Genomic DNA, 24,573 nt, shown 5'->3' on the forward strand with positions numbered 1-24,573 from the left:
TCATAGTTGAACAGTAGAAAAAATGCTGCTGTGCTTATGAATAAAAAAAATATATATATTGTAATATTATTATTATTATTATAATGAACCCGTGTGATGCAGCAGTTCTACTTGTGAACTCATAAACACAAAAAATTGGAATAAATAGCATTTGGACCACGCATAAATCATGTAAACAATATAAACTTAGTAACAATCAGGGGCGGACTGAGCATTTGGAAACTCGGGCACTCCCCGAGGGCCCGGGGTCAGTAGGGGGCCCCATGAGATGCCCCTGGTACCTTTTTCATAGGCTTTTTTGAGTTTGGGCAAGGACACAGGGGCCCCGTGATCCCCTATTGCCCGGGGGCCCCATGAGTTGTCAGTCTGCCCCTGGTAACAATCCATATATAATGAGTGATAAACCGTAACCATCTATAAACTGGCTTTAGTATGCAGTCCCAGTATGTGAAAATAAAGTGAAAACGTGCTAGATTCTTGATTGTGAACCCTGTATTAAAGTGGCAAGTGCTCCACTGTGCTCAAACTGGTGGCCCACATGGATTTGCACTCACCATCATCTCATGACCACCTATCTCTAGGATGGTCACTTGTGCTTTGTTGAGACTAGCCCAGTAACAGCGTTATCTTGGTGACCAATGTTCCTTCACTAGTACTCCACAGTGTTGCCAATGGTACCCGATGTATCTTCACAGGGGCTAGAATAGATGGTACTGCTAATGGTAACCTGTGATCCTTCCCAGGGGCTAAATCAATACCGAAATCCTCCTCTTCTCCACAGACAGTAATGCAAGGATTCAGCATAAAAATGAAAACAAAAACAGACATCCCATAGTGTAAAACTGTAAACCTTTAATATTGGGGAAAAATAGTAAAAATGCAACTCACAAAAAGTGCCCATGACCTGGCACTAAGTGTATTCAGCTTTTTTTTTTCTCTTTCTTTTTGATCCCCCCTCTGGTTCCTCTCTTACATTTCTTCCATCTCCAATGTCATTGGATACCCCTGGTGGTCTGGGGGGTAACTTGTAAGGTTCCTGCCATTCCCTTAATTTCGCCCCATTTGGTGGGTGGTGGACATGGTTATATGGTCTGCCCCTCCCCCTACCTTTTGCAGACTCTACCAGGTTTTCTTCTAAGATTGCCCTGTATTTGGCTCCATCCATCTTCCCCTCAACTCTGACCCATCATCTCTGTCCCTGCTGAAGAAAAGCATTCCAATATGATGCTGTCACCACCATGTTTCACGGTGGGGATGGTGTGCTCAGGGTGATGTGCAGTGTTATTTTTCTGCTACACATAGGGTTTTGCTTTCAGGCCAAAAAAGTTACATTTTGTTCTCATCTGACCAGAGCACATTTTTCCACATGTTTGCTGTGTCTTCTACATGGCTTCTCGCAAACTGCAAATGGGACTTCTTCTGGTTTTCTTTCAACAATGGCTTTCTTCTTGCCACTCTTCCATAAAGGCCAGATTTGTGGAGTGCACGACTAATAGTTGTCCTGTGGACAGATTGCCCCATCTGGGCTGTGGACCTCTTCAGCTCTTTCAGAGTTACCATGGGCCTCTTGGCTGCTTCTCTGAATAATGCTCTCCTTGCCCAGCCTGTCAGTTTAGGTGGACAGCCATGTCTTGGTAGGTTTGCAGTTGTGCCATACTCTTTCCATTTTTGGATGATGGAAAGAGTGAGATATTCAAAGCTTGTGTTTTTGTTTATAACCTAACCCTGCTTAAACCTTTTTCACAACTTTATCCCTGACCTGTCTGGTGTGTTCCTAAGCCTTCATGATGCTGTTTGTTCACTAATGTTCTCTAACAAACCTTTGAGGGCTTCACAGAACAGCTGTATTTATACTGAGATTAAATCACACACAGGTGGATTCTATTTACTAATTAGGTGACTTCTGAAGGCAATTGGTTCCACTAGATGTTAGTTTGGGGTATCAGAGTAAAGGGAGCTGAATACAAATGCCCGCCACACTTTTCAGATATTTATTTGTAAAAAATGTTGAAAACGATTTATCATGTTCCTTCCCCTTCACAATTTTTTGCCACTTTGTGTTGGTCTATCACATAAAATCCCAATAAAATACATTTACGTTTTTGGTTGTAACATGACAAAATGTGGAAAATTTCAAGGGGTATGAATACTTTTTTCAAGGCACTGTATCTAAGTGAGCACCTAATGAAGCATCCAACACCTTGCAGGCCATTACGGGACTTTCGGCCCTTTGGCATTTAAAAAGCATAAGATTGCCCATACCTACTGTAACAAGCTGAATGTTTCAGAAAGCATTTTCAGGTCGTTTTATTTACTTGATTGTACAATCTCTCATTTGCAGGCTTAGGAGACCAAATGAGGCAAGTTAAAACTGTTCACCAGTAATGAAGCTGATTTAGTGTCATTAGAAGATGAAGACAAAAGGCTTAATTAATGACTATAAATAGGGAGCGTGTGCATTAATATTTTCATGTATCAATAAAGAAAGCGCCTATTACAGCAGAATAGTTGGGGGAATGCTGTGAATAAGATGTCTTTTATCTCACAAGTAGTGTAGGAGCACAGTGCGACAGTGAATCCAAATGGCATCTGGCACAGTGCCTCAATATCTGTGGGAGCTTTTAGGCAAAACAGTGTAGAGTCCCGCACCTTTACCATGATCAGGTCCAGGGATTGCAATGTGTGGGAAACCTTACTCAACCTCATTCCTGCACTGACAGCCAAAGCTGATGTAAATGCTGCTTGGGTCCTGTGCAGGCTGGGCAACAATTATGAGAATTTGCAGGTACCAGCTAATTTTGACAAGTTACAATACATTTATTTATTTCAGGTACTTCTATAGCGCCGTCAATTTACACAGCGCTTTACATATATATTGTACATTCACATCAGTCCCTAACCCTCAAGGAGCGTACAATCTAAGGTCCCTAACTTACATTCACACATACACATACTAGAGCCAATTTAGACAGGAGCCAATTAACCTACCAGCATGTCTTTGGAGTGTGGGCGGAAACCAGAGTACCCGGAGGAAACCCATGCAGTCACAGGGAGAACATGCAAACTCCAGGCAGGTGGTGCCGTGGTTGGGATTCGAACCAGTGACCCTAGTACTGTCAGGTGGAAGTGCTAACCATTTTGCCACTGTGCTGCCCAATACATAGGTGAATTGTTGCAATATTACGCTTTTTTTTGTAAAAGTGCACATATCCTTAAGTCCCAGATCACACCGGTGCGACTTGTCATGCGATTGGTCAGTTTCAAGTCACATGACAAGTCGCACCCTTTTATACGCAATGGAAGCAGTCATATCAGTGTGATTCCGATTTGACGTTGCACTGGTTCCATTGGAGTCGCACCGATTTTGAAAGTACTTCATTCACTTCTCTTTGCAAGTTCAGGTGCGACTTGCATAGACATCTGTGCATGAAGTCGCACAGATGTCTTCCAAGTCGCACTTGAAGTTGGACTGACATCTGACTTTGAAATTGTGCGAATTCAAGTGAAATCACACAATTTCAAATTCGGATTCAGTGCGAGGAAAGACTTAAAGTGGAACTTCAATCTCTCAATCAACTACTTGATTGAAAAAGATTACTATTTGTAATCTTGTGCTGATAGCATTAGTAATTAGATAGGAAAGAATATAATATTTACTTGTTTTTCATTTTTTTTTACATTTCTTCAGTTACTTACTGGTTCCCATGCCTAGGCAAACATATAGTATTTCAAATATATATCTATATACTTGGGAAGATTATTTTTAAAATATATTTCAAATATATTTTTCTTCCATGTGGGCAGAGGGCATGTGCTCTAAGCTCCACAAGTAGGGCCCTCATATTCCTTCTGTACTGAAATGTATTGCAATTGTACTGTCTCCCGTTATATTGTAAAGTGCTGCACAAACTATTGGCGCTATATAAATCCTGTATGATAATAATAATAATTTGCCAGTGTCCAATCACCTGAAGGTGATTCTTATAATTCATTTTTATAATCCATGGTGTATAAATATTCTGCCTGTGTCTTGTATTGTACTCCATGATATGGAATTAGCAGGTAAATCAAAATTCCTCTTTTTTTTTGTTACCCCTTTTAATAAAGGCTGCAGTGGTTCTCTGCAAACGTATGAAGACATCATCTGTGCTTGATGTTGATGTTTTTTTCCTATTTAAAATGCTGAAGGATCCAATATTGCCACAAAGAGGCCCTCTTTTCCCTCTCAAAAGCCGGTCTCTGTGCTTTAACCTAACTGATATACTTATATTCTTCTAAGCAGTCTGTCCACTTGTACACGAGCAGAGATCCCTGTAGAATGTAATGGAAGTATTATAGTTTAAAAAGCCCCCTGAGAGCTTCAGAGAAACAACATCTGCAGCATGAGTCACTGCACCTACTGCCACTAAACCCGATGCCAAGTGTTATCCGAGAAGTGGTGGGTAAGTGATGAGCTCCAATTGTCGCCTCTTTTCTTTTTCTTTGAATACATTCCTGCCAGTTTCATTCTCACAGTAGAAGATTGCTGATCTAACTCCTTAAACTCCCTATTTATTTGTTCCTGTACAAAATTCAAGGCTGTTTGCCTTTACAACTTTAGTTTTATGCAGTGTCATGGAGAACATAATGGTTAATTTGAACATGACTCATAGAGCAGTACTATGATACAAGAGATGACTTTGATTCAATCAATTAAAACCCAGTCATACATGAAATGATGTGATTTCAGCCCACAAAGTCATTTCCTGTGCAAATTAAACAAGGTTTTCCAACAAAGCCAAGTGAAAGAGCCACAGTCTAAACAGCAATGGCACCATATTGCCATCAGTCCACTTTCTGCATATGGTAACATGGCTTGAGGAAGGCTAATAGAGGATTGTCAAAAGAATGGCATGGAGGGGCAGGGCCCCACCATGGTGGCAGGGCCCCATCATGGGTAACATGTACCAAAGCAAAAAACTATGTTTTTATTTTGTTTGGCTGGTAATTTTAGTAATGCTTAAAGTGAAACATCATAAAATCCAAAATTCTTTTAATCACTTCAGTACAGGAGTCTTTCACCCCCTTCCTGCCCAGGTCAATTTTCAGCTTTCATCGCTGTCACGCTTTGAATGCCAATTACTTAGTCATGCAACGCTGTACCCAAATGAAATTTTTATTATTTTTTTGAGACATAGTTTTCTTTTGGTGGTATTTACCACTTTATTTTTTTTTTTTTTTTCGTTGCTATATAAATGAAAAAAATACCGGACATTTTGAAAAAAAAAACAACACATTTTTCTTCATTTCTTATACAAAATGTTGCAAATACATAATCTGTCTTCATACATTTTGGCTAAAATGTGTTCTGCTACATTTCTTTGATAAAAAATAACCCAAATCAGCATATAATATTTAATCCATGTGAAAGTTATAGAGACTACAAACTATGGTATATATATTTTATAATTGGTCAGTCCTGATATACTGACTGCCTATCTCATTTCTTGAGACCCAAAAATGTAAGGACAATAAAAATACCCCCAAATTACCTCTTTTTGGAAAGTAGACAATCCAAGGTATTTAGTAAGAGGCATGGTGAGTTTGTTGAAGTTGTAATTTTTTTAGTCACCATTTTTAAAAAAATGAAAACATAAATGGAATTATTTTTTTTTTAATTTTCACATACTGTCACCAGAGCAGTACAGCATTGACATATGACTGATGTAGAGGTGATCAGGAATACTGACTGGTGACAGTATGTAAAAAAAAAAGTTTTTTTTTAATTTTTAAAAATTTTTACATTCTGTCATCAGAGCAGAGCAGTGCAGTGTTACCATAGTGACACTCTACTACTCTGGGGAGGTGATCAGGATTTTTTTTTAAACTATGATTGCTTATAACAGTAATGATCGCTGTTATAAGCAATCATTTTTTTGAAAGGCATCCATTTATTGGCATTGTGTACTATTGTGATAGCTGTGATTGGCCATAGCTATCACAATGTACAGATGGACTATGATTGGCCCTCTCTGTACCATGTGATCACTGTGACCAATCACTGATATCATCAGAATAGTACATAATGAATGGCTATGAATGAAAGCCATTCATTGTGTACAACTGTCATGTGATCACTGTGATTAGTGACATGATACCAGGGCCAACCTGATACAGCATTCAGTCTTCCGTTGTATCTGGAGGACACAGCAGGTGACAGATCACACTACAGTGCGGCGTGACTGCAGGAGTGTTTACAAAGCGAAGCGCGCTTCGCGCCTGTGCAGTAGGAGGCTGGCTGTAAAGCTGCAATTGCACCTGAAGCTGATTGAAGAATCGGCTCTGGTGAGATCATCGCTGGATCCCTGAACAGTTAAGTGTCCTCATATTAAAAGTCAGCAGCTACAGTATTTGTAACTTTTAATTTGTTTGGGGGAGCCTGGAGCTCCACTTTAAAGGAGATGTATGGTATGGTTCATTTTATAACATCAGCATTGTAATAACAATACAAACAATAGTTATATTTGACAATCCAATATAAGCTAACTTGAAATGTCTCCTTTCACGTCGTAAGTGCTGCCTGTCTGACCGTCGATTTCTGCAACTTTCTGGATTCCCTGCATGCTTTGAGGCTTCTCATCTGCTGCTTACCTTTCATTTTGAAGAAATACATATCCCATGGTACCTTGCTGCCTGCAAGCAGTGATTCTTGTACTGACTCCGCCTCCTGAAACTTCTCTGTAGTTCAGAAGGCAGGCCTTGTGAAATGTGTGACACAGCAGTGCCTACTCACAGGGCATAGTGAATACATAATACAGAATGCAAGGAAGTAAATGTGTGGGGACCATTACAAACCAACTTTACAGACTTCAAGATCATTCAGATTAATAGGAGTAGGCTAGAAATATTTGAAATCCAATGTAGAAATGTACCGTATTTTTCGCTCCATAAGACACACTGTCAGTGCATCTATGGAGCTGCCGGTCCGGTATTTCCACCGCCGCCATGTCAGAATACCGGGCCGGCCGCTCAGCTCTGCAGCGGGAGCTTACCTGTTCCTCGGTCCAGCGGCGTGCTGTCTTCCCGGCTTCTGTAATGCGGGCGCTCGGCTTGACAGCCGGGTGCCAAGTGTGCATGCACAAGAAGCGGTGCTCTTTGTGAATGGTAAGGCAGCACCTGGGACACATGACAGGTCCCAGAAGCCGCCGGACCAATCACAAAGTGCAGCACTTCTCGCTCATGCGCACTGGGCACCCGGCTGTCAAGCCGAGCGCCCACATTACAGAAGCCGGGAAGACAGCGCGTGGCTGGATAGAGGAACAGGTAAGGTCCCGCTGCAGAGCTGACACTAACTAAATAACAACTCCGCGGAAGTAAGAGCGGGTACCTGTCAAATTCAGGTACCCGCTCCCCCCCCTCTCCAAAGGTCAGCAGTCATCTCCTGTACTGTCCGCAGTCTCTGGTCATCCCTGTACTGTCCGCAGTCTCTGGTCATCCCTGTACTGTGTCCGCAGTCTCTGGTGATCTCCTGTACTATGTCCGCAGTCTCTGGTCATCTCCTGTACTATGTCCGCAGTCTCTGGTCATCCCTGTACTGTCCGCAGTCTCTGGTGATCTCCTGTACTATGTCCGCAGTCTCTGGTCATCTCCTGTACTATGTCCGCAGTCTCTGGTGATCTCCTGTACTATGTCCGCAGTCTCTGGTCATCTCCTGTACTATGTCCGCAGTCTCTGGTCATCTCCTGTACTATGTCCGCAGTCTCTGGTCATCTCCTGTACTATGTCCGCAGTCTCTGGTCATCTCCTGTACTATGTCCGCATCCATTGGTTCAGAATATTTTTTTTCCTGTTTTCTGCCTCTAAAACCTAGGTGCGTCTTATGGTCAGCGGCGTCTTATACAGCGAAAAATACGGTATATATGATTTTACATTTTGACCATAGATACTCTGTAAAGTGCATTCCCTGCCTGCATCTCCCACCTGTACACTTCTATACTATCTCAATCCAGCGCTGTGCCTATCTGCAGATGCTATCTCCTCTCTCTCTGCTCACAGAGGCAGCAGCGGGAGCCATTGGCTGCTGCTGTCAATCAAATCCTGCGAGCAAAGAGCAGGGGGGCGTGGGCTAAGCCGCGCTGTGTATGTCAATAGACGCTCACAGTCTGGCTCAGGAGGGAGCCTGCAGATGCATCCCCATAGAAAGCTTCCTTCCGCTTTGAGAAGAGGAGGAGCCCAGGAGTGTCAGCAGGGAACCCCAGAAGAGGAGATTCAGGGGGGGGCACTCTGTGCAAAACCATACAGCAGGTAAGTATAACATGTATATTAAAATTAAGCTTTACAATCACTTTAATTTGTTTTATTAGTAAAGTTATTCTGACATTGTGTACTGTATAGAGCTTTCCCCTATGGCACACATTTTCCAATGAGACCTAAAGATTACAGAAAAGTGAGAAATATCTGTTGTGTAATGACCCTCACTGTGATTTATTCTTAAGAATGTCATATTTTGGTACCACACGTGTTGTTTTTTTCTAGAAAAATGCAATACTTTCTCTGTGAAAACAGCATGTAAAACATATCTCCATCTGTTGGGTTTGGAAGGTTTCTTCTTAAATGTATTTAATAACGCTCTGTAATTTTTAATGATTCCTATGCTGTACTTATAACAAATGCAAGCAAGATTGGTGTGATTAAAGCAGACGGCATAGAATACAATATATGAGGTTGCAGGGCAGCTGAGGTCTTATAAAGAAATATACCTGAATAGATCCAAAGGAAAATTGCACTGGAGGTGGCAACTCATGGAAAATTGCTGAGAACAGACACAATTATACTGTTCCTGCTAGATGTCCATTAATTATAGGTATTGTTCTCCTTCAAATGTTTTTGTTGTTTTAACTATGTATTGGTGTAGTTATATTCCCTGTGTTGTTTGTTTGGCTTAGCTTGTAATGATGGGCTCACATGTTGAGGCTGCAGTTTGTAGTGTCATGGTTGAATGATTCCACTATGTCCATTTATTCATTCACCTAGCTTGTCCCTGTTAAAAGGGACAGGCAACGTCTTGCTCTGGATCACACAGCTACCAATCCATACCTCACCTTTTCCTCTGTGTTACACCACAAATGATGTAAGCTCTCTAATTATTGATCTGCTTGTTTTTGTCTGTGTCAGATTTAATTACTATTTAGCTTTCATCTGCACCAGAACAAGACCCAGGGATTGTAGGATATGTGGTTTCTTCACAGGAAGTGTCAGTTCTTAGACTACAGACAGAGACCATGCATTAAAGTGTTACTAAACCCACAACAGTAAAATAAGTCTGTATATGCAGTAACGCATGCTTGATATATTCACTGTGGAACCTAAGGGGTTAAACCTCTGCATTGTGTAAAATCGCTGTTTGATCCTGTCTTCTCTAATCCTTCCCTTTTTCCAGTGTCCCCGTCTTATCTCTTGATAAAACATATCATGTGGAGTCACTCTGCACAGGCTCAGTCTGGTGTGTATTGCTAGAGAGCTTTTTTTTCTTGAGAGAATGCATGTGATCAGCACTGGGCCAATCAGCACTGTCCAGACAGAGGTCAGGGGAGAGCAATGATATAACCTCATCAGCAGGGGCGGACTGACCATTTGGAAACTCGGGCACTGCCCGAGGGCCCGGGGTCAGTAGGGGGCCCCATGAGATGCCCTTGGTACCTTTGTCATAGGCTTTTTTGAGTTTGGGCAAGGACACAGGGACCCCATGATCCCCTATTGCCAGGGGGCCCCATGAGTTGTCAGTCCACCCCTGCTCATCAGTCTGTTGCTGCTTCTTCACTGTCCAATCACAGGCAGGAAAAGTAAGAGCCCTATCTGTGTTGCTTGATGTGATGCTAAACTGTGGTTTAAAATAGAAAAAAAAAATTCTAGTATGTATTTTAAACTAAAAAAGCCCTTCTATAGTTCTCAGCTTTCCCCAAATCTCCAAATTCCTTTTTTTGCCACTGTGATTGGTCTTCCTGTTAGAGGGTGGCTACATTTGTTCTCAGCGGCCCCACTGTATGTAAACACATAGCCACCTTCTACATATTGCGGAACACATGACTGCAACTAATGTGCACTATTCTTTCTAAACAAAGGAGAGTTTCTGGAGCTCACAGAGGATGTAACAAAGAGGTAGAAAACATTTTCATTAAATATGGATTACAGGGTCCTTAAAGTAATTGTAAACCATTACATATTCCCAGTGAAGTGACTGGCCTCAGATGATACACAGGGATTAAACAAATCCTTCTACATATGTTGTACCTGTTTATCTGCAGTCTTCTCTACATCCGTTTAAAAAAGATATCAACACAATGCTTTAAAAACTATCATGTCAACTCAGGTGTGTTTAGCATGCATCAACTACTACTGTGGATCCAGCATAAGTAAGTCTGTTTGTCTGCACACACAGTTTTATAAGAAAAGTATTTTACTCGAATTGGTATTTGTAACCTTTATGACTACAAATACAGTTTTTGATGTTCTACCTGGAAATGTACATCCAAATAAAAACAAAATGCAAAAACAAGGTGAATTAAAATCATTATGTTATGTAATTTAATAAAATATAAAAAAACACCAAAGACATGGACAAATATTGAAATGCCAGCACTACATAGGACTGTGGGGGATCTGGCATTGCACTGTTGATTAGTGGGATTGATGAATTGTGCCATAGATTGCCAATGACAAGGGACAACCTTTGCAGCATGATTTCTCTAGTGCTACTAAAATAAAGGGTTAACCTACCAGCTTTTATGTATAGAGTGTCTATTTAATATCATGCCTGAATCTGGGTCTGGTACAGGCACTGAACTGTAAAGGGGTCCCTAGAGTTTGAGAACAAAGATGTCAGATCCTTTCTTTCTAAACAATGGTTTCTGCTGTAGGAAATGTTGGAAGAAGCCATAGAATGGATGAATGGATGACGGTATAGTATTCCGCGTTTGAAAAGATGAAGACTTGCAACTGCTTTTTCATAGCTTCCCCATGGAATATATAGTCATCTGGCATTCCTGATTACAGCAAAAAATGAGCATTTTAGTAACCTAGAAATATTTTTAAACCAGCATTTACAGAAACTCATTTTCTACGACAACATTTCAAAATAAGTGAAGAATTTGTAGGCTTACAATTTACAGGATAACATAGAACAACCATGTTTTTTTTTGGATAATACTTTTTTTTATTTACTCTGTGTAATGGGAATGTTTTTCAAAAGCTCACTGGCAGATTGGGAATTCAGTTTTTTAAGATTTTTTTATTTCAAAAAAAGCTGCAGTTTAATGAAAAATCACAATATTGTTTTGAAATGAGAAGCTGTTAAAATTATATACAGAGCCAACTGGTGTCTTGATGGTATAGGGATAATATCATTGCCTGCCATCCCTAGTAAACATACTGTACGTTACAAATATTCACTGGAGTAACGTGAACACGTACACCCCTTTAAAGTGTATGTACACCCTAACAATAAACTTCCCTTAATTTCTCTCATTTGGTCTGTCAATTAAACTATTGAAATCACTTTGTTATACTGTATATGTTCTTTAAGTGCAAAAAAAAATACCTGTTGACCTTTTCATACCTGTTCCGTGCACACTTCCTTTGTTCTGGATCTGGATTATAGAAAGAGATGGTTACATGTTAATGTAAGGGTTGAGTGTTAGGGTTAGAATAACCACATTTGCTTTCATTGCAGAACAAAGAATTACTTTACTAGGCTCACATTACTGAAAACAAATATAGGACTGTCATTGTGAAGATTGAAACCAGTGCTGAAAGTTTGAGTGAGACTGTGGTTGATATATTCCAGTTTTTAGTAAGATTACGAAATCATGTGAATTTTTTGTATTTGCAAAAAAGTATTATATACAAAATATTTATTATTAATAATGTGGGATTGTATAGGGGTTATGTTGTATGTGTGTCTGTAAGGGTTGTGTGTATAGCAGACTTTACAGCAGATTCCGACTTTTTCTGTTCGGAAAAAAGTTATTTAATCCACTATGTCCTTTCAAGACTGATTACTGAATGGTAAGGTCTGGTTCATTATAACTAGGGATGAGCTCCTGGTTTGTTCTGAACACAAGTTCTGAGTTTTTATTGTTTGGCCATGTGTCTGAACTCTGGACATTTAGTCCATTTGGCAGGAGCAAAACTTCATATATAGTAGTGGCTTTCTCTCTTTCTCTTAGCGATCAGTGATGCCACCCAGCCTCATTGGTTTCTTGACAAGGAATAATTAAAAAAAGAAACAATGTGGGGTTCCCTACAAATTCATACAAGGCCCTTCTGGTCCAGCGAAGGCTCCCCGCTGGCAGAATTCTATACTGCTCTGGGAGGTATTCCCCCATCAACACTGACTGTGTTGATGGAGGAACTGAGCAATTTTCTTTCCTGCAGACCGTGGCTGCAGGAAAGAAATTTGCAGCATCTATGGCTTGCTTAAGGCTGCCCCTAGATTGGCCATTTTATTTTTAATCAGCTAGCAGGCTGATCAAAATAAAAGCTAACAGCTAATGTGCTATTATATTCTGACAGGGGGCCTCCTCAGTTGTCAGACTACACCAGGGTTTCTCAACCGTGGAACCCTAGGGTACATGGAACCGTAGGGCTCCTCCAGAGTTTGCTAGGGGTTCCTTAAGCAATTTCTGCCTCTCAGATATAGTATGTTCCAACTGATACCATTGATCTTCTTAGCTTTCTGTAAGGGGGTAATTTTTCCCATTGACCACAAGTGTAAGGATCATTCTTCATACTGACCATCACACTAATGTATCATGAGTTGTAGATATAGTCATTTTTGGCAGGGGTTCCCTGAATGTTATTTCAAGGATTTTTCTGTGTTGAAAAGTTTGAGAAAGAAAGACTGACTACACTAATCAGTACTGCTGGTGATTGGCTGCAACCACTGATTGATTGAAATTTTTCCAACATTCCCTTTTGACAGAAGTTGATTGTTAGATTGACTTCTGTTGAGCAGGAATGGCCATAGATGGATCGAAATTCAGCCAGTCCCTGCTGAGCCAGCTGAATTTCGATCCAACTGTGGCCATTTTAGGTATCAGATTGTGGGGATTCAGTGATGGCTTCTACCAAAACAGTGTATGTTCACCTTTTCACAAATGATGAGGTCGAAGTGCAGCCACGTTGCCTTGGTGACAGGGTGCTGGGTAACACAGCCACATGAGTTGCTAACGGTACGTAGATGGAGGATGGATTAGCTTGGGATGGAGGGAGCCTGACAGGAACAGACGTAAGTGAAAGTTGGGTCTGCAGCTGAATACAGGTGCGTTAATCTTATGTGCAGTGTATGAGGGCACAGTAGGCCACATCACCCTTGGGGCCCACTATGCCTGGCACACATTGCACCCATGGAGGATACGCCACTGCTGTGATAGGTTGGCTATGCTTTTAAGTATATGTTTTGATTGGTGTGCACCTTGAAATACATTTGAGAATAATTAATCTACAAAAGTTTATACTTTATTTAATAGTGATTAGTGCACCATGCACTGATCACTATTATGTGAATAAATCAAAGAGTGCGCTAAATATAAGTAAATAGAAAAATAATTAGTTTAAAATAATGACGTCCATGATAAAAAAGTATTATATAAAAGTCCATCCACCATCACAAAGTAATTAAACAGTTCTGAAATCTTGTATAAATCAAACACAGTGCAAAAAAAAAAAACCACCGAATGAAATGGGTACACTCACCAGAGCTCCATGCTGACCAGATTATAAGTCAGCAAAGATAGCGTTTGCTCTGGGAGCGATGATCAGCAGAAGTAATCCAAACAATGAGCAATATACTGCAAGCAGCCAGTCAGCACAATATGGAATAGCCTTAACAGCAGGTAGTCATCACGTCTCCATACCATGGATCATGTTCGGGGAATCAAAAAAGGAAATCATGGTGCAGTACGTTTAAAACCAAATTGTTTTATTAAAACATCAGAAATGCACTCACAAACAGGGTTTCTAGGCGACACCAGCAATGACAGCCTCAAGAAAGCAGGGACGAGCCTCGCTCGGGGCCCCGTGAGGACGTCGGATGACATAACTAGTAGGGCGGGGCTTCTTTTGGATGTGACATCGGGACGCTCCTCGTAGACTGTCGGCTGTGATATCGCGGTGAGCGAGGCTTGTCCCTACTTTCTTGAGGCTGTCATTGCTGGTGTTGGCTAGACACCCTGTTTGTGAGTGCATTTCTGATGTTTTAATAAAACAATTTGGTTTTAAACGTACTGCACCATGATTTCCTTTTTTGATTCCCCGAACATGATCTATGGTATGGAGACGTGATGACTACCAGCTGTTAAGGCTATTCCATATTGTGCTGATTGGCTGCTTGCAGTATATTGCTCCCTGGTTGATTACTTCTGCTGATCATCGCTCCCAGAGCAAGCGCTATTTTTTTGCACTGTGTTTGATTTATACAAGATTTCAGAACTGTTTAATTACTTTGTGATGGTGGATGGACTTTTATATAATATTTTTTTTCACGGACATCATTATTTTAAACTAATTATTTTTGTATTTACTTATATTTAGCGCACTCTTTGATTTATTCAAATTTTTACCTTTTTTTGGTTAGGATTGCAGCTTTTGTTCTATTTAGTTTGTGGCGCTTTTTTTCTCTATTTCTTATATTATCACTGATCACTATTAGTCTGCATTGCCGGTTGAGAACCATTGCTATAGTAAAAGGTGCTGTAAACTATTAATGCTTGTAACGGTCTTACAAAACAAAATGCAATGACATTAAATCCATTCCAGAGGAGTTTACAGTTTATTAATACAGATTTTCTTCTCCTTGCAGTGAACTTGGATCATTTTCAGATTCTCCGGGCAATTGGCAAGGGAAGCTTTGGCAAGGTAACAGTGCGTTCTTTTCTACAAACAGCTAAACCAAGACATAAGGGTGACATTGTAACTTCAGTAATGTGTATAAATTGCAGCAAGCAGAATTTGTACAAAGGTACTATATCTCTGGTCAGACATGGTCAGAACCAAGATGACTTGATTAGAAAATTAAAAACAAATGGTGTGAACATTAATGTTTCTCAACTGTGCATAATCAAGTGTGCTTTCTGTGATTTTTTTTTTCACAAGCCAGTCGTTCATAAATTCACAAATGGTAATTTTAAGAGTGGGGCTCCTACCTCACATAATTTTTCAAACCGCTGCTTACCTGGTGGTGAGATCAGCCAATTTAGATACTCACCCAGTGGATCTAGCATTGTCCTTTTAGAATCCTCTTCTTTACTGGCTTTATTTGGTCCTGCACTGCTGTGTTTTGCTGTGATGTCAACAATAGGCTGCTGGCTAATCTGGATTCAACTTGAGAGCCTACCAATGATGCGCCAATAGGCCTGCCCCCTCTTCCTTTCCTCAGTGAAAGGCTATGCATATCCCAGGAGGTAAATGGAGCACAGTGCTTGTCATTTGCCTAGGCCAGGGGTCTCCAAACTTTCTAAACAAAGGGCCAGTCCTTCAGTTTTTAGGGGGCCGAACTGGGGCCATTAGGAGTAGAAAAGGTTCTAATGCCAGTGGGAGAAAAATGACCCATCTTTGATGTCAGTGGAAGTACTAGTGCATCATTGTTTGTGTCATTTGGAGTAATTGTGCCCCATCATTGGTATCATTGGGTCCCATAGTTGGTGTCTTTGGGAGAAATTGTGCTCCTTCACTGGTGTTAGCAGGGGGGAATTTTGCCCCATTGTTGGTATCAATGGATGAAATAGTGCCCCAGGGGCTGGATAAAAGCAAGCAAAGGGCCCCAGGTTCGCAGTTTGGAGATCACTGGCCTAGGCAAATGATGTGCAAGCAGGGGCAGGGCTAAAAAAATGTTTTTTAAAGGTAAAAAAAAGCTTGCTAATTGTGTAGAGGAATGAAGGAGATGTGGAGGAGGAGTTGTGGAGCAGAGGGTTAAAGTTTCTCAGGCCGCAGATCCACTTTAAAGCAGAACTCTGGGCAATTTTTTTTGTTCCTTGTGCAGTGGGACTGTATCTGCACTGCGCGGGTTAACTGCCAGTGGTCTTGAAAATGGACTGCTCATGTTGTAAGCATGCTCATAGCACACTCCATAGACAGGAATAGTCCACCACTGGACCGTAAGAGGAGTGCAGTATTCCGGGGGACCAGATGCGTATGTACTTTGTGCTCTCCCCTAGAAAAACGAGCAGTTGACCATGCAGTGTGGGCACAGCCCCACTGCGTGGTGAACAAAAACTTTTTGCCTGGAGTTGGGCTTTAAATAGTTTAACTCTAGGGGATGAGAAATAAGGTGTAATATTTACATTACTTTTCTCTGGCCGTAGATGGTGTGCTCCTCTACTGTGGTTTGTGGGTGGTCCCGCACCCTCCTCATGTACAATGCAGGTCTTTTAGCTCTGTATGGTATTTGATGACCTCATCACGTGACCACAGCCCAGAGTGCCTTATAGAAGAGGCTTTGAGGGACTTGTTGCACAGAGGAATGGAGCCTAGTGAAGTGTAAAGGCATCCTCCCTTAGCATTTATGAGCATGACAAGGGTAGAATATATGCCTTCCAATCTAACCAAGCCTGCTAGGCCATACCCTCCACCGACCCAGATATACAAAGTACACAAACCAAGTTTTGTAGTCAAATGGCCTTGCAGATTAACCAATAAATCTTTTCAATATTAATAACATATCTGAGGAAAATGTGGTGGTCATTTGAGGGCAATAAACTCAACTTATCTTTTGCAGAAAACTTTCCTTAAAATTAGGCCACCAGCCGCAACCCACCAGCTCGGGGACAATCCTACTTATCCCCAGCCGCAACACACCGGCTCCGAGATAACCCTACTTATCCGCAGTCACCACCATTTTACCTATTCTGAGTTAACCCCTTGTTATACCGAGGTCCCCATACCACCGATGGGTTCCAAATCTTTCTCCATACAGAATTCTTTTCTCCTCCAAAGACCAACCACTGCCAAGGCTGCCGTGATAATCCAAGCCAAAGCACAAATGGGAGGGAGGGTGGGAAGCTTCTCGTGCTTCAAAATTCCCCACTGGACTTCTCGGGATTGAAATCTCCTTCCGTCCTGTGACCCCTCCAAACGATCACCATCCAATTAGGTAAGCCTCAACTATCACCACTTCCTACACTTCTTTTAACCCTATTAGGTTGTCCCTCTATTCCCCCAGTCATGTCGTTCCTGCGCTTAATTTTTAATTTTTTTTGCTCTGGGCCTACCTTTACCATTGCAGTGCAGGGGACCCCATTGCCAGGGGATTTTTTATTTTTTTGAATCCTCAAAGTTGACATTTAACGAAGCTATAATACTGGATGAACTACCTTCTGTGACTGAGTTACAAAGTAACAAAATATGTATCAGATTTTAAATTGACCGAGTTCCCAGACTGTTGCTATAGATACAATAACCAGGCACTGCAGAATCTAAAGTCATTATGAATCTATATATAACTTCCCTGGAAAGCTAGCAATCTAAGTGCTACTCATTAGAGTGAACATATTTTGAAACGTCCATACACAAGCTGATAGTTGTATACAGTGTGACTCATTCAAGTAGGAGACTGTCAGGACTTGTAGGAATCTGGAAGAGTAACAAGAACTTGTGAACATTAGAAGATTGTTGTTACAGGCAGGCTTTTCAATGTGCTTGCTGTCTATTGCTTTTATAGGGGTCAGAAAAGGTCCTGATCCAGACCAGCAGCATTTATAATGGCAACAGGAAAATTATTTGTCCCCCAATAACTCATGGTGGGAATGTATACCTGGAAGATTGTCTATGGGGTATTAGATTACAAGCTCCTCTGGGGCAAGAATGCTTGTGAATATTGAATGCTTATTTTACTCTCTAAAGCACACTTCCTGAGGAACCAGACAAAATTTGCTCAGTGGGTGGCCCTGTTAGTCATCTCCTGCGCTGCCCTTGGATAAGGGAATGAAGGAGCCGAGTATTCTGACAACTGGTGAAACAATGTGATGCATTTTCTTCAAGAAATGTTTGGACCATTGGTGATGGATCCATGGTGTGTTGGCGACATATATTCTTATTGGTATCTGTGAAACATCCCACCAAGCCTAGTGGGATTGGTGATGTCACCTCCTCCATCATGTGCTGCTGTAACCAAGCATTGGATCCAGCATGAGAGGAAGGCACAGCTCCATCATACCCGGGGCCCTGAGTATTTTTCATCGGCTAAGTTAGAAGTAGGAGGGATGGGGGAGTGCTGGAGACTACGTCATTTAGATATAAATTAAAGTATATCCAAACTTAAAAACAAAAATATAATATTTTGCAGCTTACCAGTACTTAGATGTAATGTTTCATTAATTTTCATTGTTCAATCTGAAAACATTTTCAGCAAGTACAGAAAATACCTATTAACATTGTCAAAAAATCCAGTGTCCTTGTCACTTCTCATAAGCTTGAAAGAATGTAAAAATAACCTTTTCCTTGTATAAATTAGTCCCATCAATCCATCATGCAACGGACGGAAATGAACAAAAGTAGAGTTGTTTGAAGTCTGGCCTGTGTGATAACCATGGCTCCTTCCATAGATACAGTGGAGGAGTGAGTGTAGAATAAAAAGAAAAGGAACTGTGTACAAGATCAGCAAGTGAAAATACAGAGAAAAAAGCCTAAACAAATGTAAACAAATGCAGTCCCCTCATCTAAGAACTTGTAAGCTGCAACATGTTAAAAGAACACTACATAGTTACTTAGTTAGTCCATCCAGTTCAACCATTAAAAAAAAAAGTTATAATCCTATACACACAGTTGATCCACTAAGCCTAATTAAAAAAAATATATGTAAATCGGTATCTTTAATTTATTTAAATTATTACTCACCTTTTCACTTCCTGCCCAGCTAATAGCCTTTCACTACCCCCTCACTAGTGATACCCACCCATTACTAATTTGGAGTGGAGAAGGCAGCCAGAGGTTAGTGGATATCAAACAGTTGCATGCCTCTGGCATGATCATTTTGGGTGTAGACTTTAATGCAATGCTCAACCCCTTGCTAGATATGCCAGACATAAAGTCTTCAGTAAGGTATAGGGCATTCAAAAATGATTTAAAATGTTTATCTCTCAACAGTTTAGACCCATTGCATTCAAGATCTTCACAAACTTAGCCACGCTGAGGTTTTTGTTTTATTTTCTGGCCACACATCAGTATCCCTGTCTCTTGATCCCCATCAATACCACACTAAACACAGTACAAGGTACTACTCTGTGATCCATTTCTTCAAAAAACAATTGAAACATTCCTCAGACAAATTCCTACCCTTGAGTATTTGGGAAGCTTATTTATGCACATTAACCTCCCTGGTGGTATGATTATTTCAGATTTTTGGTGCTGAAAGCGGTACCATTATTTTGCATGGAAATTTGGTGTTTTATATTGTAGGGCCTGTAATTCTTAGGATTAACTCACAGAAATCTGTCCGAACAAGAGTCTAGTAAACATCCCGTAAGGATAAAACTTGAAACACGAAAACATAAATTATAATTTAATAAATAATCTTAAAAAATAATAATATAATAAAAATAATACATTTAATTCAATAATATAATCAAACCAAAAACACTGAAATTTGAAATATAGCGCCAAGTTCGCACATCACTGAGCAACGTCGCAAAATTGTTTTCAGTGTCTGATGATGAATTTCCCCACGAATCATTATCACTCAATTCTGCAAGTAGTTCTAATTTACTATCGCTGTTCTCTAGCTGGTCTAAAACAGCTTTTGACCTAAAGGGACGCTTTTTGGACGCCATGGACATTTCTCAGTTTCCAGGCAGAAAGAACAGTAAAAATGAAGGCAGGGCGCAGGACAAAGCATTAGGGACAAAATGTATGTGAAATGGCTTGTCTTACTATGTAATTTTAGTGATTTCTGTGAATGTCATTTTCAAATTTCCCGCCGTTTCGTCCCCCTTACGTCCCGACGCTCACAGAGGACGGAACCCAGAAGACAGATGCCGGCATCCGCCGGATTACATTGCCAGGGACACTGCAGGAGGGACATCGCGGGAGCGCAGGACAGGGTAAGTGACCGAGGGAGCGCGAAGCAGCACCGCATGGTAAGCCCGAGGGTAGCTTGGGGTTACCGCTTGTGGTACTGAAACTTTACCCTGAGCTACACTCGGGAATACTGCCAGGGAGGTTACAGTGTTACTAAACCCCGTACCCTGCATTCACTATATCTGATTTCCCACAGTACACACAACATGGAAATGCAATTATTTTAGTAAATATAAACTGCTAAATACCTTTTCTCATCAGCAGTTAGAGCAGTCTTGTGACTTCTATCATTGTTCAGCAGAGCACTGGTTAAAGCCTGTAGGAGGAGTTTTCATTCTCCCCTATGAGGCTGCAGGACCACTGACCCTCTGACTGGACAGTGCTGATTGGCTCTGTGCTGATCACATGCACTCTCCCAAGAAAAAAAAACTCTCTAGCAGTACACACAAAACTGAGCAGATGCAGAGTGACTCTAAGCCTCTGCTCTGTCAGAAGATATATTGGGGACAATAGCATAAGGGGAGGATCAGAGAAGAGAGGATCAAACATTCTTTTTACACAATGCAGAGGATTAACCCCTTAGATTCCACAGTGAGTAAAACAAGCATGCTTTACTGCATATACAGACTGATTTTACTGTTGTGGGTTTAGTAACACTTTAAAAGGTGAACGTATATCTCTGGGCACCAGACTCAAAAAGACTAACAAAAAAGAGACTTGACCTACTTTCTAAAATCTCCCAACTAGAAGGTACACACAGTCAAAAGACCAATAAATATAGAAAAAAGCTGGTGCTTTGTGGAAATAAAACAGCTGCTGGCACAAAAAGGTGAATATGCCCAAACCTTTGTAAAAATATATATTAAAAAGAACAGTGCTAAAAAGATAAAGTTATAATAATTGTCATAATATACAATCTAAATAGTAAAAATAATTGATTAAATAGTCCATAAATATGAAAACCTCTAGTGGTAACAGTTCATTCCATCCATATAGCCGTATCAATCATTTACAGGAGTGAGAGAACTACAGTCAACTGCACTCAGTGTGCCCCCTCTCAAATGTTCTATCAGTACTAAATTACTGGAATCATTATACAAGCTATACATACATACACACACTATATTGCCAAAAGTATTGGGATGCCTGCCTTTACACGCACGTGAACTTTAATGTCATCCCAGTCTTAGTCCTTAGGGTTCAATTTTGAGTTGGCCCGCCCTTTGCAGCTATAACAGCTTCAACTCTTCTGGGAAGGCTGTCCACAAAGTTTAGGAGGGTATCTATGGGAATGTTTGACCATTCTTCCAGAAGTGCATTTATGAGATCAGGCACTGATGTCGGACGAGAAGGCCTGGATCGCAGTCTCCACACTAATTCATTCCAAAGGTGTTCTTTTGAGGTCAGGATTCTGTGCAGGCTAGTCAAGTTCCTCCACCCCAAACTTGCTCATCCATGTCTTTATGGATCTTGCTTTGTACACTGGTGTGCAGTCATGTTGGAACAGGAAAGGGCCATCCCCAAACTGTTCCCACAAAGCTGGGAGCATGAAATTATCCAAAATGTTTTGGTATGGTGAGGCCTTAAGAGTTCCCTTCACTGGAACTAAGCCCAACCCTTGAAAAACAACCCTACAACATAATCCCCCCAAACTTTACACTTGGCACAACCCAGACATGTCCATTCGTCACTCCAGAGAACACGTCTCTACTGCTCTAGAGTTCAGTGGCGGCGTGCTTTACGCCAGTGCATCTGACACTTTGCATTGCACTTGGTGATGTAAAGCTTGGATGCAGTTGCTCAGCCATGAAAACCCATTCCATGAAGCTCACTGTACACTGTTGTGCTAATCTGATGGTCACCTGAAGTTTGGAGGTCTTTAGCTATTGACTCTACAGACAATTGGCGACTTCTGCGCACTGTGCGCTTCAGCATACGTTGAGCCCGCGCTGTCATTTTATGTGGCCTACCACTTCGTTGCTGAGTTGCTGTCCTTCCCAGTTGCTTCCATTTTGTTTCCTTGACCTTGAAATATTTAGTAGCAAGGAAATTTCATGGATGGACTTATTGCACAGGTAGCAACCTATCACATTATAATGCTTGAATTCACTGAGCTCCTGAGAGCGACCCATTTTTTCACAACTGTTTGTAGAAGCAGTCTGCATGCCTAGGTGCTTGATTTTATACACCTGTGGCCATGGAGGTGATTGGAACACCTGAATCCAGTGATTTCGAGGGGTGTCCCAATACTTTTGGCAATATAGTGTATTTGTACATGTATTAGAAGCCTTGGTCAGCACATCCACACATTTAAAATGTTAAACTTTGCTGCTGAGCCTTTTGTTATGAGGGTGGCTGTATTCATCCTCCTTGGCCCCATTGTATATAGGAATATAGCCACCCTCATCCACAAGCTTCTGAGTAAACTATGGTAGTACATCTAGAACCGCCACGTATAAGCAGTGTAAACCATCTATATATAAAATCTCCACCCACAGAATTTTGGAGTGACAGCGGGACCAGAAAAACCCAATCATGTTCTTTCATGGTCCTGTTCATTTTCTTCTCCCTCTGGACTGCCCTCTTGTCTCCTTATCGAAAGGAGGCTCATCATAGGTTCTAATGTATGCTCTTCCTTCTCTTCGCTTCCATCTACTCCCACCTTCTTTACTGTTGCCTGTGAATCATTACACAGTTGTGCTATGCGAATCATGGGACAGGTAGTCCCTAAACGAGGCTAGGCACTATTGTCCAGAAGCTGTAAAGCTGAGCTGGAACCATGTGCACAGTGCTGCACCCAATAGCAAATCAAAAGTACATTCTAGTTATTATTTATTAAAAAGGTATTAAACCAAAAAAACATACATTATAGTGCAGTTTACCAACTTGGTGGATGCATTTGTTTTAATCTTTTTTTTCTTTTTTCCTTTATTTTCATCTAATGATGCTGCCAGTAAGTCTAATTTTTCAACTCCCTTTGAAAATGGCAGTTACAGGGTTGGGACATACCATTTAACACTGACATGGGAGCTTACAATGGTCAGCATTTATTTATTTATGTAAAACGTTTACCCCAAAAGGAAAAAAAAACTGTTGCTGTGACAGCTTAAAAAGTGTTAGCTGGAGTTTGGCTTCAGTTTGTCAGTCAAGTCTATCTAAGGCTTCATGTACACCAGTCTACCCTGACCGCTGGCCGCGGGAAAATGCAAATCATAGCAAAAACGTGATACTGCGGTTGCCGCGTTTAGTGTTTTCCCGCGGTCAAAACACTCATAGAATGAACGCAATTCTTCCACGTTCAGGAGAGGGAGGTTAAGATAAGGATAAGGCACTATTCTTTGCACTTCTCTCCTACTGAGGTTATGTCCAAAGGAGGAATACAAGGGAGGAGTTGCAGGAGAGAGAGATTCCAGCAGAGATGAGAGATGGGGAGCCAGTTGAGAGATATCCACCACACCTCATATGATGCAATACACATCTATTCTAAAAGTTCCTTAAGAGAACGAAAGCGCAGTAAGCCTATTATAGGCTAGCAAGGAGGTGAGCGTCCATCTTATAAATCACAATAAGGAAGTCACTGGAATTTATCATCAATAAGAGTTGACAACATTACTAAAGAAGTCACTGGAATTTATAACCTCACTTTAATCGCTGGAAGTGGTTACTTCAATTTAAATAGAGACTTATTTTTTATGATATGTTATTCACTGGATGTTTGAACAGATATTTAATCACATTGGTTTTATTTAATATTGTTTTCACAGGGGGTTTTATTTATTTATTTGAAACAAAAAAAATAATTTTTTTTTTCTTTATTTGATTATATTTTTAAATTGTATGGGGACACTATTTCATTATTTTATTTATTTGCTGGATTAGGAGCGCGACATTATTTATATTTATTTTTTTGACACATAAATAGAGGATGTGTTGGCTGTCAGCGAACCTATACTTATTATAATTGGTGGCTCACAAGTACTACTCGTATTTTCTTAACCTCACCTAAACGCGGCAGCGCCTAAACTCTGCTAAAAGACTATGTGTACATGGACACATAGGCTTTTATGAAGTTGAGTTTAGGAGCTTTGGCAAAAAAATGTCAAAAACTCCTAAACTCGAGTTCAGGAGCTGCTCGCTTTACATGTAGCCTTAAGCCTAGTACAAATGATCAGAAAATCGTACCAAAAATACCGCTTTTGACGCGATCGTACGATAAAATGATCCTTAGTACACAGCTTTCGTCTGAAATTATTTGAAGGGACAAGCACGAAAATATTTCTTGTGCAATACCAGATCATACAATTTTTGTTTAATTGGTACAAGATGAAACAGAGGGCCCTACTCCTTAGAGCTTACAATCTAGGAGGAAGGGTTGAGTGATATAAAAGGTAATAGCTGTGGGGGATGAGCTGATGGAGGAAATAAATGGCAGTTCACTAGTTAGAAGCAGGATAGGCTTCTTTAATGAGAAAGGTTTCCAGGGATCGTCTAAAGGTGGATAGATTAGGAGACAGTCAGACAGATTGG

At 40.8% G+C, this 24,573-nt stretch overlaps 1 protein-coding gene across 1 annotated transcript in view; it reads left to right on the plus strand.

Moving 5' to 3' along the window:
- The window catches only part of STK32C (serine/threonine kinase 32C), a 333,705-nt gene that overhangs the window by 164,706 nt on the left and 144,426 nt on the right, over window positions 1-24,573 (plus strand). Inside the window, exon 2 of the mRNA XM_089669209.1 lies at window positions 14,837-14,892. Coding sequence (XP_089525335.1) covers window positions 14,837-14,892 — 56 coding nt within the window. The remainder of the gene's footprint in view (window positions 1-14,836; window positions 14,893-24,573) is intronic.

Source organism: Staurois parvus, unplaced genomic scaffold (assembly GCF_062004578.1).
Source record: "Staurois parvus isolate SC_StPar_1 unplaced genomic scaffold, SC_StPar_1.0 ptg000009l, whole genome shotgun sequence".
NCBI lineage: Eukaryota > Metazoa > Chordata > Amphibia > Anura > Ranidae > Staurois > Staurois parvus.